Raw genomic sequence first — 14626 nt, forward strand, 5'->3', positions numbered from 1 at the left:
TATCGGTCGAGGGCTAAGTTGAAACCCAGTAATAAAATACAAATTGTGTGTTAAGCTACCCTGGGAACCTACTTGACCTCGGGGTTTGTACCCGTTTGGTGTATCCGCGGGCCACAGTAATTAAAAAGAGGAACTTAAGGATGTGTGCATTTAATAGGGCATGAATATGGAAATATGAGACTTAAATGAAAGATAACAGAAGAAATCATGCATTGCACATAATCATGCGTTTTTCTGTTATGCATTAGATCATGCATGTTTGAATCATTCTTGATATCATGACATCATTTGGTGGTAGCATATAAATTACTTTGTGAAATCATGCTAAAAGGTTTGATCATTTAGTTATTGATATATGACACTGTTTACTGTTATTGACTGGTGAGTAAATACAATCAATGGTAGTTATGAAAATTTAAATGTTGCAAATTTTATATCTGCACTCACTCAAATCACTGCATGAAATCTTATCCATGTTCTTTCTTTCACCTGGTTTCTTTAGAAGTAGCTGTGCTCAGAATTTCGATTCTGACACTCTACTTTGTTGGTTTTTCACAGAAAATGGTGAACAGTGAAGTTGGACATGCATCTGGGGATAGATGAGAGTCATACTTGAGCTTGACGGATTCAGCAGAGGACAGAGTGGCTCTTTCTTTTGTCTTTTAGTTCTTTTAATTTCTGCAATTGTTACCTTACTTTCAGTTGAAGAAAACCTTGTCTTTGAAATTTTCTTACTCATTAATAAAAGAGTTTTAGTTGGTTGATATGAATGATAATTGCAACTTCGTTTGTGGTGGATGGGCTATCCAATGGAAAGTGGAACTGTGAGGACCCCAGATCTCTGGGAAGGTTTCCGCAACTCTTAGAAAAAAAAATAAAAAAAAATTTCCGCATTTTTAAAAGGGTCTGGATTGGGGTCGTTACAGGCAACCTTATTTTTAGGTGCTTCGTTCAACTTAGGGCAATTAGGTCTTATATGATCCGGCTCTTGGCAAATGATTTTTCTATAGTTGCCATTATAATTATTTTGCCTTCCAAAGTGTGGAGGCTTATAGGCTTTCACATGGTTGTCGGGTTTAGATACAACCAAAATGTCACCTCCCCCTTTAATCATGCCAAGACGAGTTTCTTCTTGACATATTTCGGCTATGACATCTTCCAAAGGAAGAGGCTTAGATTTATGAAGAAGGGAAGATCTAACTGGTTCATATTCAGGCCTAAGCCCATGTAGAAATTGGAAAAAGTGTTCTTTTTCCATTTGTTCTCTTCTTAGTTCCACATCCACACTAGAAACCCACTTTGGTTCTAGTAAAGATAGTTCATCCCATAAGGGTCCAAGAGTGCTAAAGTAATCCCTTACACTCATTTCTCCTTGCTTGATAGTCCGAATTTTTTTTTTGGAGGAAGAATTGACGAGCAAGGTCTTTTTGAGTAAACATACCTTTCATAAAGAACCATGCTTCATTAGCTATCCGAAATTTAGCAATGTTGGCGCAAATTTTGAGCTCCACATTGTTCATGAACCAAGTAAGAATCTTCGCATGCTTACTTTCCCAATCTTCCACTTTAGATTGGTGATCTTCAATGGCCTTCATGCGAGCATTTCCTTCAAGAGCTTTTTCTTGATCACCATCCATCTTGGTGAGTTGGAGTTGTGGTTCTGGAATGGTGCTCATAACGTATCTCCAAAGTTTTTTACCTTTGAGGTTGTTCTCCATGGCGGCGGCCCACATCATGTAGTTAGAGCCATTAAACTTGAAGGAGAGATCAATCTTTTGTTCCCCTTCCATTTAATCTTTCACAAGAAGACAAACAAAGAGAGATACAAAAAGAAAGAAACAATGTATAGCTACTCACCTAGTTATATTAAGAATCAAGAGCATAAACAAGGCTCTGATACCATGTAATGAGATATGCGGAAAAACAAAGGGTGCGATAAGCACTTACAACATCTACCAATGGACAAACAAAAGGGATAACACCCAAATCCACAAAGAGACAACACAACATAAAAATATAAATGTCTCTTATTGAAAGGAGAGAGAGCTCTCAAGAGTGAAAAATACAAGAGGGGTTCACCCCTATATATGATAGATTTACAACCTGCAGGTCGTTCCACGCGAGAGAGATGCGAAACAGAGAGAGATAGAGAAAGGGAGAGAGAGGTTGAGGAAAAAACCGATACCTTGTTGTGTTGGGGTCGGCTGCTGTGTATGCTCCTTTATATTAACCTGCTATTACAAAATTAGGGTACTAAAATACCCTCATTACAATAAAATATATTACATAGTGCCATTAATGAAAGGTGTATGTCATGGGTCTGGATCTGGAGATCCATGACCCGTAACTAGAGAAAACACTTCTTTTCACCCCCCCTCAAGTTGTGCATGATCTTGAACCATGAACAACTTGCCTTTTAACATCCAAAATCTGTCTTTTGTCAATCCTTTTGTAAATATATCCGCCACTTGATCTGTAGTTCGAACAAATTCAGGCTCAATCTCTTTCTCTTCTACCTTCTGTCTCACAAAATGCTGGTCTATCTCAATATGTTTGGCACGACTGTGATGGATTGGATTAAAGGACATACTGATGGCACTCTGGTTGTCACACAAAAGAAGTGATCGAGAGATCGATTCTCCGACTTCTGTCAGTAGATGTCTAATCCAAGTAGCCTCAGCAGTGGCGGTTGCCATTGACCTATATTCAGCCTCTGTACTGGATCTGGCAACAACCTTTTGTTTCTTACTACTCCAAGAAACCAAATTCATCCCAACAAATACACAATAGCCGGATACTGATCTGCGTTCATCTGGATCTCTCGCCCAGTTCGCATCAGAATAAATAGTGATCTCATGTGCATTTTGCCCATTTGTCTTTCGCTTATATATGAGACCATTCCCAACCGTTCCCTTCAGATACCGTAGTATCCGTTTAACTGCTTCCATATGTCCTTCACATGGTGCATGCATAAACAGAGAAACTTGATTCACCGAGTAGACTATATCAGGGCAAGTAAAAGTGAGGTATTGTAACATACCCACTATGCTACGGTACTGTGTGGGATTATCAAATGGATCTCTGTCTTGAGAGCTAAGCCTTTGATGAAGAACGCTAGGAGTGCTCAAGGGCTTACAGTCTTTCATACCCGCTTTATTGAGAACATCAATGGTATACTTATGTTGAGTGAGAGTCATCTCTTCAGAAGTACTGTCGACTTCAACTCCAAGAAAGTATCGTAGTTTGCCATTGTTGTTGTTGGGAGCATTGTCCTCCAACTTGTTCAATAAAATTCTTTATATTTTGCATTTGGGTTCTCTTTTTGTACCTTTGTGTACATTGTTCTAAGTGTTCTTGTGCCTTTGTGCATCTCTCCCTTTGTGGTGGTTGTGCGTATTTAGCACTATATCTCTCTTGAGATATTTTCACAATGATTACATACAATATTGTTTTATCACATGATTACATGCATCTAACAGTCCATAACATGGACCATTCATGGAAATCGATAATATCATAATGCAAGCATATAACAAGCTATTTTTATCATGAAATAAATTCTGTTTTAGCATAAAAATAGGCATGCACATTTTTTTAAAAAAAAATGGATAGAATAAAAAAACACATCCATGAAAGAGGATCCATGAATCTTCATCCATGTATTTTAGAGTAAACATCCATATTTACTCTTTTTCCATGGATTTCCATCCAAATATTGCATGGAAATCCAATCTATATTCAATTTCTCACTTGATTCAAGAGCGAAAACCCGTACCATGTATATAAAATGATGAAAAACAATGGTAGATATTGAAAAACGTGGCTGGCTGGCTGGAGAAGATCGAATCTCCTCTTCTTCCTTCTTTTTTCTCTCTTTTCCTCACTTTCTCTCTCCTCCTTTTTTCCCTTCTCTTTCTCATTTCTCTCTGTTTTTTTTGTAGTCTTTTTATAGGACCCATAGGGGAGGACGCCCCCCCTTCTCCAACCCCTTGTAGATGGGCTGGAGTGGGGGTCTCTACTTCATTTGAGACTCTTATCTCCCTTGGTTTTTCGAAAATCTTGGAATTTATAGTTGACTTTTCAAATTTTTTTCCAAGAGGACTGTAAGTCTCTTAAACCTTCTTAGAGTCTTCATCACTTCAATAAAGACTCTATCTAGGAGTCCTAAACAAACATAAAAATTAAATTTCGGAATTAATAAAAATTAATTAATTATTAATTAATTAATAATTAATTAAATATTTTTGAAATTCCAAAGATAGATGAATTACTTTAGGAGTCTTTTTAACTCCAGCTAACTTAAATCTAAAACTTTAAACTGAATTTAAAGCTAGACTTTCATTGGACATGGATTTGGATCTAGATCCAGATCCAAAATCCAAATCCATATCCAAAACAAAATTAGATTATGATCTGGATCAAATCCAGATTAATATGGGTCTTAGATAAGGTCCAAATCCATATTAATTTGGATCATAAGCATTGGATCCATATTAATATATGTGTATACATGACCTACCTTGAGATTGTTAATATATTGTAATGTTTTTTAGGTTATTTTTTAATTATGAGACTAAGATATTATGCTCTCACAGAGGTATTTTCTATAATCATATGAATGTGTTATTTCATGTATGCATGAGTGATATGGCTCTATCATTATACAACTTATTAAGTAAGATTATTTTCAAAATTAATGACTTGTGAAATCTCTTGGTATATGCCTTCTTGCATAAATTGATCAATAAAATATTATTTTATCCCTTGTGTTCTTGCCCCTTTAGTGGGTGTTTGTGTGTAAGCCCATTTTGTGTCTTGTGTATTCCTTTGGTGCTTTTGCTTTGGTTGAACTCTTTGAGTGTCCACTCTTGTTGTTTCGGTGAATATATTTTGAGGGCCTTGTTCCCTTACATGGTATATGCCTCAAGTAATTTTTATGAGTATTAAGCATGGCTTATACTCGAATGCATATTTTAAAATATTAAATATATTTCTCTTAGTGGATTATTGTGCTTATGCTTTCTCTTGAGCATTGTTAAAACTTAGTTTTTTCTTTTTTTAGTCCTTAGTGGATTTATGTGTTTTTTGTCCATTGGTGATGTATTGATTCGACGACTTGTGCACTCTTGAAACTCCTAGTGGTTTCTCTCTTACGCTTTGATATTTTTCTTAAAAATTTCATATTTGTTGTATGATGTATATGGGTTCATAATTGGAGATCATTATATATGTTATTTTCTATACGTAGATCTTTATGAATTTCTACATGTTTGCTTTCAATTGTCTCATAGCAAACTTATAATTTAGCTCTAACATCTTATCATATGTGCTCTTGTCTCTTTAATGAGACTTATTGACCTTTTGTATGTGATGTGCTTAGTGCACTTGTTTATTGTTGGTAGATTTATGATCTTTTCTCTATGTAGAGTGCTTATATTGGGCATGACTCGTTATGTGTGCACTTCATGTCAATATCAATCTAGATTCCCAAGGGTTATGAATGACGTGTTGTCACTTGTCTTGGGTCTGATTGATGATTGATTGGCCTTTGAACTCATTATTGTTGGTATTCCGAGTTAGCCGTTGAGGTGAGTTTTGTGTGCACCTCAAATCATTTAATCAATCTGCAATTATCAAAGTTTATGAGTGTCGTGTTGACACTAGTCTTGGATCTGAATGATAGTTGATTGGCCTTTGGATCCATATATGCTTTCGTTGATTCAAAGATGTTTGTTGGAGTGAGTTGTGTGAACCTCGCTAGTTTATATTGTCAACTATTGGTTTGGCTCTAACTGACTGTTGTTTGATCTCTGGATCTGAGTGTGTTGTGTCACTCATTTGTTGTATGACCATTGCTATTATGGATGATTGTAACTCTGTTTATCTCTAATGGCTATCTATTTTTGAAACCATGGTGTTTCGAAAGATGTTTAAAATTGATATTCTTATTGATGACATTAATGTGTTTTCATTACAAGCTTTATTACCTCGAGTGTCTTCTCCTTGTTATGCCTCTTATCTAAGTGTCATTATATGTAAACAAAAGATATTTGTTCACATCTTTTGTATGTCTGTTTAGCCCATAAATGGCATTGTGATTATACTCTTGTTTTAGTAGTTGATACTCATGTTGAGTGTCATTATACGTAGACAAGATATGGTTATTTACACTTTTGTGTATTTGTTTAGCCCATAAGTGGCATTGTTATTACTCTTGTTATTAGTAACTGATACACTCATGTTGAGTGTCATTATATGTAGACAAAAGATGGTTATTCACACTTTTGTATGTTTGTTTAGCCCATAAGTGGCATTGTAATTATACTCTTGTTCTAGTAGCTGATAGACTTATGTTGAGTGTCATTATATGTAGACAAGAGATGTTTATTCGCACTTTTGTGTGTTTGCATAGCTCATAAGTGGCATTGAGATTATGCTCTTGTTCTAGTCGCTGATACATTTGATTTTTGAGGATTTGAGGTCTAGTGAGGTGATTGCTTGTGGTGGTCAAACTAGTGTTTTAATTTGCAAAATTCATTCATTCATGAAATTTTTAAAATCTCTTCGTAGTTTTTTCTAAACTCATTTGCTCTTTTATGAGAAATGGTTACTGAAATATTTTCATGCATTTTGCATTGTATATGTCTTAGTTTCATGAGTTATCCTATTATTAATTGTCTTGCATAATTTGCATAAGGTCATGTTTTTCAAGCATATATTCAATATATATATATATATATATATATTGCTTGTGTTTCCCTTTGTTGGCTCTTTGTATTGTCCCATTGTGTACTTGTACTTATGCACTTTTGTGCTTGTATTGTGCCTTTGTGTCTTTGTGTTGTCTATGCTTAGACTTGTATATGCTTTTGTACTTTGCTTTTGTAATTTTGCATATTTCATTACATGCTTTTCTTAGCATTTCATTATTGAAATCTCTTATGTGTATGCCCATAGTGGCTATTGTGTGTATTTGATACTTCGTATTATCTTTTGAAAAATTAATGTTTCTTTTAAACTTATCTTTTATGTCTTCGGCTGTGTAAAATTGTCTTGTGATTTTAACTCTTTTATGAGTTCTTTCTTTAAAAAATCATGTCTTTTATGTGATAAATGTGTATTCACTTTAAATAATGCATGTTCTCATAAATGATTAAAGTGATAAAAAGTTTATCGTATGATTTGTTCACGTTAGATAATGTTAAATTAACTTTATGTACTGTATGTGTGTTTGACCATCCACTCTATAATATATAATTAAAAAATCTTTTATGATATATACCTGTATAGTTTGGCTATTTTGTGAGCTTTTTTTTCAGGTTCTCAAGCTTTAATGAAATTGGAAATCTCAGCTTAGATCATATGTTTGAAGATCACGAGCACCCTTCAAGGAAACACCAAATGAAAATACTTGTTGAAATCAAATTTAATGGGTTCTTAGCTTGTATTTGCAAACTTACATTGAGTCACTGTAAGTTTGAGGGGGGTGTTAAGATTAATGTAATATAAGTATATATATATACATATATATTGTTTAATATATATATTATGTATATATTGTAATAATATATATAATATAAATAGTAATATATATTATATATATTATAAATATATATAATATATATGAGAGTCAAGTCAAAGCTTGTTTGACTTGCTCCCAACGGCTAGAACTCTAGCCGTTGGGAGCTCTCTCTCTTTAATGAGAGATGACTTCCGCTTTTTATTTTATTTCTTCTTTTCTCTCCTCTACTTTTCTCTATAGAAGGGTATGGGTGTGTGCTTTGTAAAGTGAGAGAGTGATGGGTAATATTAGGTATTTTATGTGTGTTTTGAGAGTTATGTAGCGAGGAACTTATGTAATTTTTTCTTTTGTATCTTTAGTGTCTATTATGACTAGAGTTATTCAATTTAATTTTCCTTTGTCCATTATGAATAAAATTGTTCATTACTTTTTCATCTCTCATATTTTTATCAAAATGTTTCATGTTCTTGGGAGACCATTATGGTGTGCATTGGGATCCGTGCCATTTCATGACAACCTTCACAACTTTTTGTTCTATTACATGATAACATGATAGTTAATATTAACCATGGAGTCAGTTAAGCTACTTAATTGAGTTCCCATGGCAAACATTATATGGGTGGTACAACCCTTTATCACATGCTACCAGTGCATCTTTCCTTTAGCTATAGCGCCAACCTATAACATATGCATCAATTTACCTCTTTGTCATCGCATTCACATACATTTGAGGTTGTAGCTCTATTTGGATCATAAATGAGTCCGAAGTGTACATTCTCTTCTAAGCTTTATGTGAAGTGTGTCATTTTGAATATATGCATTGAAATTTTAATCCTGTTAATGCAGACTTTTCAGGAGTCTCTTCTTGCAGCTGGTTCAGGAGTTTCCCTTGTTGATTCTGTGGTAGGATATTTGTGTATATCTTTAGCCTCAGCACTTGTAGTCAGCACTTTTATTCTATGAAAAAAATTAAAAGCTTTTTTCTAATGAATCTTTACTTGCACCTTAGAAGAGAGAATTTGTGCGAAGCTGGAAAATTAATTCTCTCTTCTGTATAAAAGGACCTTGAGCTAAGTTAACAAGTTTGTTTTATATGATAGGTGGCAGCATCAAAACTAAGTCAAAGGCCACCTATGGGGTTTGCACTAGTAAGGCCTCCAGGCCATCATGCTATCCCAAAAGGCCCCATGGGGTTCTGTGTCTTTGGAAATATTGCTGTTGCAGCTCGCCACGCACAACATACACATGGCTTGAAACGAGTGCTTATAATTGATTTTGATGTTCACCATGGAAATGGAACAAGTGATGCATTCTATGATGATCCAGATGTCTTCTTTATTTCAACTCATCAGGTAGGTCTCTACGGCCAAACCTTCTGTTCTATATCTTTTGTTTCATGTTGCTTCTGCTTCATAATTCATTCACTGTATTTCCAATTCCCCATGCTGCATTATTGAAATTGCTTCTTTGATTATCTGTGCAAGTGGTTGGTTTGTAATTATGGCATTCTAGTATTGATATTTTGGTATACTGGTGCACTTTTTTGTGTTAGATTAACAGTTGGCATCAAATTGAACATCATCTTAGTTGGTTCTAGATTGCAGCCATGTACTCACAATGGCCCTAACAATAAATAACTCATACTTTGATTTGAAGGTTAAGCATTCAGACATCAGGATATCAATAATTGATTGACTGCTTTTCTCAAAAGAGAAAAAATGATTGATTGCAATTAACTTGGTTTAGCCTTTGTGATCCAAGCTCAAGCTTTTATGTTTCTGGAGTTGTATTTGATGTTTTACTCATGTATTATAGTGTCGTAATATTAGAATCAGAGCAGTCTTATTAGTGATGGACAAATCAGTCCAGATTTGTAAGCTCAAGTCTTAAGTAGTAACTATTTAAGTGGTCAAGGGTATTTTAGACATGCAAAAATTGTAATAAGGGGAGTCGACCCCTATATGTTGTATCCCTCATTTTTCAGTTCAATAGAATGAAGCTTCTTCTCCATTGTGTCTCTCTTTTCCTCTCACCTTTGTTGAACATTTGACATGTATTCATGTTTTGACCATGCTTGAACTAATAAGCAGCCCTAAAGAGATAACGTCAGTTAGTTTTATAAGTCAACTTTTTCGCTGAGAGAAAATATTGAATAGTTTATTACAACATTTTCATGTGTAGGATGGAAGCTACCCTGGTACTGGTAAAATGGAAGCAGTTGGTCTTGGAAATGGCGAAGGAACAACATTAAATCTACCCCTACCAGGCGGATCTGGTGATAGTGCCATGAGAACTGTATTTGATGAAGTCATTGTCCCTTCTGCTCAAAGGTTTAAACCAGATATAATATTGGTCTCAGCAGGGTCAGTTTAACTGCTCACTTTTACTTCATAAGCGACTATTTTTTTCCCTCTGCTGCATATTGTTTATGCTATGAAAGTTTTTTGAAAAAAAGTTCTGTCTTTACCTCCTCACCCCCCACCCCCGAAATGTCCTTGTTTCCTGCTGGCTGGTCATCCTGCCTGTCTTGCTTTGTTGTTATTATTTAAGCTAGTTGATGCAAACTTGTCTCATAGAACAGAATATTTCCCGTTTAACAGAAGTTATTATGAATTTGAGCATTATTTGTGAATTAAACATTAAGATAACTTTGCACAATTATTTTGTCATTTTTCTTATAACTTTTGGCTATGAGCTATGTCACATAGGTGCGGATACAAGTGCGGATGTGGCGATGCGGCACTTTAGAAAAACTTGGGTGTGGGGAGGATATATATATATATATAATTTTTAACAGTTTTAAGTTAACACTACAGGTATGTGTGTGCATTTATGAATTTATATATATAATATAGATAAAACTGGACTTGGTTAGGGTTAACTGAATCTACTTTTGGACAGGCATAGACCTTAGTGTGGTTTATTTCACTTGACACAAAGGAAGTCGTGTCCAAGTGTCGCACCCGCATAGGTACGGGTGCAACGCTGGTGTAGTGCCCTGTTAGAAGAGTCTGTTACATAGGCTATGAGATTTTTCAGCCCAAAAAAGGAAGTATATTCCAGTGTAAATTTCCGTACTATTTTTTTCTTTTCCCATTAAAGGTAATTTTGATTGCGAGCACCAGTTCTAGTTGTATCCTGTGATGTGCCTGTAGTTAACCAAGGGTTCTTACACAGGTTACCAGATTATCATGAATTAGACAAACATGGCCAATTAAAATACAATGTCCTGGGTTGTAGCTTTTCCCAGTTTAGAATTGTTCGACCTATGTAAAACCAAAAAAAAAAAACGGATCCGGACCCGACCCCCCTGTGTTTTCTATTTAAACACGGAGGGGGGGTTCCCTTTTACACTAAGGATCCCCCTCTGTCGTTCTCTCTCCTCGATACTCCCTGCTTCCTCTTTTAGAAGAGGAGGGGCGCTGCCCCTCCCTACTCTCTGCCTCTATGTTTGGCACCGATCGGAGGGCGCCGACCCTCCGGCCTCTCTGTTTGGTGCCGACCCTCCTGCCATCCTCCCTGCTCTCTACCTCTCTGTTTGGCACCGACAGGAGAGCGTCAACCCTCCTGTCTCTTTTCCGGCCAACAAGTAGGGGAGCGACGCCCCCTGCCTCTTCCTTTTCTGACCAACGGGCAGGGGGCGACGCCCCTCTGCCTCCTCCCTTTTCAGCCTGAAGGCAGGGGCGCAACCCTTTGCCTTCCCTCCCTTTCTTTGACTGGGCCAGGCCCGACAACCAGATTGAGCCCAGCCCGGTCCATGGTCCCGAGGGGACTGAGCCCAAGATCGATCCTGCCCAGGGATGGGGCCAGGCTCGGCCTGGCAGCTGAGCCCACTCCCCTTCCTTTTTTTTTTGTTTCTGTCCCTCCTCAGGCGATCGGAACCGAGCCCGACTCGGTTGGGGGTCCAACCAAGTCTGGCTCGGCTGCGACCTGCCCAACCCACTTGACTGAGTTGAGCTCGGTCTTTACCGAGCCCAACTCGGCCCTCCCCGCTTGGTGCCAGTCGGGCTCAGCCAAGCCCGGCTAACCCTGGGTCCTAGCGCGGCTTGCTCCAACTTAGCTAGGCGGACCGAACCAGGGTCAGGTTCAGCTAGAGTTACCGAAAGCGCCTAGGTAAGTGGGGAAGCCCGAAACATCGTGCTTTCGAAATACACGGGGAAGCGCGCTTCCCATCATGCTTCCCCCATTTTTTTATTTTTTTTTTTTGTATTTTTTATTTATTTTATTTATTTTTTTGTTTCCCCCTCGCTTCCGAGACGATTCCCGATTCACTCCTAAATGGTCACATGCTTCCCGCTTCCTAAAATTTTGAAAGTGCCTCGCTTCCCGCTCTCGTTTCCTGTATCGCTTCCCGCTCCTGCTTCCTCAACTGGCAACCATGGGTTCTGTCCCTGCTACACGAACTTGGTACAAATGTGTAATTTTAAAAAGGATTTTCCTTCATATTTTTGCAGTGCGACGAATACTTTAGTGCACCCTATCAGTGCAATAGACTCTACACACATACCAAGGCATGAGCTGTAACGCCCCAAAATTTCGACTTGTGATTTCGAAAACCTCATCGAAAAACCTTTCAAAGATTTAAAGTTTAATATTTAAAAACAACAGCGGAAGACATTTTAGAAAGGGACACAAGTCAACAATCCTGGGTACGTTAGCTGAAAAACCATCATTCACATGTACAACATCTTAAAGGAATTTAAGAAATAAAGCAATCGATTAAAATCTGCAGTTTATTACAAAATGGGTCTTTTATTCCACAGTTCAATAAATCTAAGAAAAACTCAAAAAAGTCCCAGAGCCGATCCGCCAGTAGAAAGGAAATGAATCTTGATCCACGTTGCACCACGCCATCGGCCGCCAGTGAAGTCCTACTCCTCACCTGCCCATGAAATGGGTCAGTTTCATAACAAACTAGTAGGTGCACGAGTAGAATGAAAATAAAACAGGACATTCATAAGATAAGCAATTATGATATTTAAGCAGTTAAAGCAGTTGTAGTCTATTCTAGCAAATGTAATAAGTGCAAAGAGAAGCAGTGTAAGTCTCAGTCATCTATATCTATTCATGAATATATTATTTAAGTTCTGATATTAACTGGCCTGTGGGTACGCACAGACGCGAAACGTAGAAACAGCCGAGACCAATCCGGGGGTTTATTATGTCAGGTGTTTTCATTAACCCGGATGGCTGACTGAGTCCGCTCCTAAGGGGACGGTCAGTGACCAAGAGAGTAAATCCCCAAAGGCATTCGTGGCCCAAGGATGCATCCAACTTCTGCAGAAGTGCCTGGGAGTTACCACCTAGGATAATTTATGGTAATCCCAATTCCCCTAACTTCGATGACTGGGGAAAACCGAGTCTTTTGCTCGTGGGGTAGTTGTTAACAACCTGTCCATCGGAGTCTTTGTACCATCCATCCTCTCCCTTGATGAACCGTGAAGATCGGATGGGTACGACGGGGGTTTCTTAACCGTCGTCCCATCCTATATGCTCTGGTCCATTAGACCCACTCGAGCATCTTGCCTGTGAAGGCGAAAAGGTCACCATGTTATGTGATCTCAGCATTTTGCTAATAGCATTCATCGAGGTTGCCACAACCTCATCATCCCACCATCGTAACCCACATGGGACGTATTTGTCCAAAAGTACGATTGTACCTTCCTAGAGGTACAACTACGATGGAAGGGCAACATAATGGTATATGATTCTTTTGGTTCCTATATGACATGTTTTGCTTTTCTGAGCAATTGGCCTGTGGAGGCCGATATTACCATATCAAAAATCAGTAAAGTATAGATTTCACCCTTCAATTACCCTCCATGATCTTACATAAAATTCATACCGTACCTGCCTTAAGGTTTGGTTATAATGGCAATTGCAGTGGTTTTGAGTCTCTTCACAAAATCTATCTTAAGTATGCAGTTTCAAAGGAACACGCATGCATAAAAGACAATTATGAGATAAGTAATTGCACACGTAAACAGGCATGCCAAGTAAACTACTTGATTTTTTTCTAGAATGAGTCTACCCAAAGAATTTACATTATGCCATTTCAAAAGAATCACACAGAGTAAAACATGGATCAACACATACTTCTTCAGATACGCAAATATGCAAAAATAATCAATCTATCTCAGAAGTCTTATTTTATTTAGTTCATATACACTATTCGTGCGACTTTCCCCTACCTCGGGATGTCTTGCAGCTGCGTGCGTCTACGCGTGTAGATGATACGAGGCTCGGGCCGCGGAGCCAGAGCGAGGGTCCGATGCGAGGTCTGCAACAGTGCTATGTTAATAATAATGCGGAGCAAAAGAAGGACAATCCTGTCTATAGGAAAAAGAGAGGCAGCAGAGGTGTGCCCCTGCTGGCCGAAAACAGACAAGCGGCGGGGGAACAAGCCCCTGCCTAAACATAGCGTAGCGGCAGGGGCCAACCCCTGCCGACAGCCACCAAGTGGCAGGGGCTGAGCCCCTGCCAACGGCACATAGTGGCAGGGGCTGAGCCCCTGCCGACAGCAAAGGATGGCAGGGGGCCAGCCCCTGCCGGAAGCATAAGGATGGCAGGGGGCCAACCCCTGCCAGAAGCACATGGATGGCAGGGGGCCAGCCCCCTGCCGAAAGCACAGGTCGGCAGGGGCCAACCCCTGCCGTCAGCACGAAGTGGCAGGGGCTGAGCCCCCTGCCGACAACCCAGGTCGGCAAGGGCCAGCCCTGCCGACAGCATCAGACGGCAGGGGGCCCAGCCCCTGCCGAAGGCACAGGTCGGCAGGGGCCAACCCCTGCTGACAGCACGAAGTGGCAGCAAAAAGGGGTGCCGCAGGGGCCACCGGTCCCCTGCCGGCACTCCGGCGATTCGCAGAGGGAGACGGGGACGACAGGGGCCGCGTAGGCCACCTGTCGGGGCCATGGCGACACAGAGAGGCGGTGGGAGGCCGCGGCAGTGGCTGTGAGCCACCTGCCGGCCTCCCGGCGAGGTGACAGGGAGGGGGGTCGCAGGGGCCTCAGGTCCCCTGCCGACACCCCGGCGATCCCCAGCAAGAGAAGGGGACGACAGGGGCTGCGTAAGCCACCTATCGGGGCCCCGATGGTACAGGGAGGC

At 39.3% G+C, this 14626-nt stretch overlaps 1 protein-coding gene across 1 annotated transcript in view; it reads left to right on the forward strand.

Moving 5' to 3' along the window:
* HDA14 (histone deacetylase 14) overlaps nt 1-14626 on the forward strand; it is a 212790-nt gene that overhangs the window by 157114 nt on the left and 41050 nt on the right. Inside the window, exons 7-9 of the mRNA XM_089997017.1 lie at nt 8369-8425; nt 8623-8874; nt 9704-9885. Coding sequence (XP_089853143.1) covers nt 8369-8425; nt 8623-8874; nt 9704-9885 — 491 coding nt within the window. The remainder of the gene's footprint in view (nt 1-8368; nt 8426-8622; nt 8875-9703; nt 9886-14626) is intronic.

The sequence above is a fragment of the Nuphar pumila genome, chromosome 2 (genome assembly GCF_984573655.1).
Source record: "Nuphar pumila chromosome 2, dmNupPumi1.hap1.1, whole genome shotgun sequence".
Taxonomy (NCBI): Eukaryota; Viridiplantae; Streptophyta; class Magnoliopsida; order Nymphaeales; family Nymphaeaceae; genus Nuphar; species Nuphar pumila.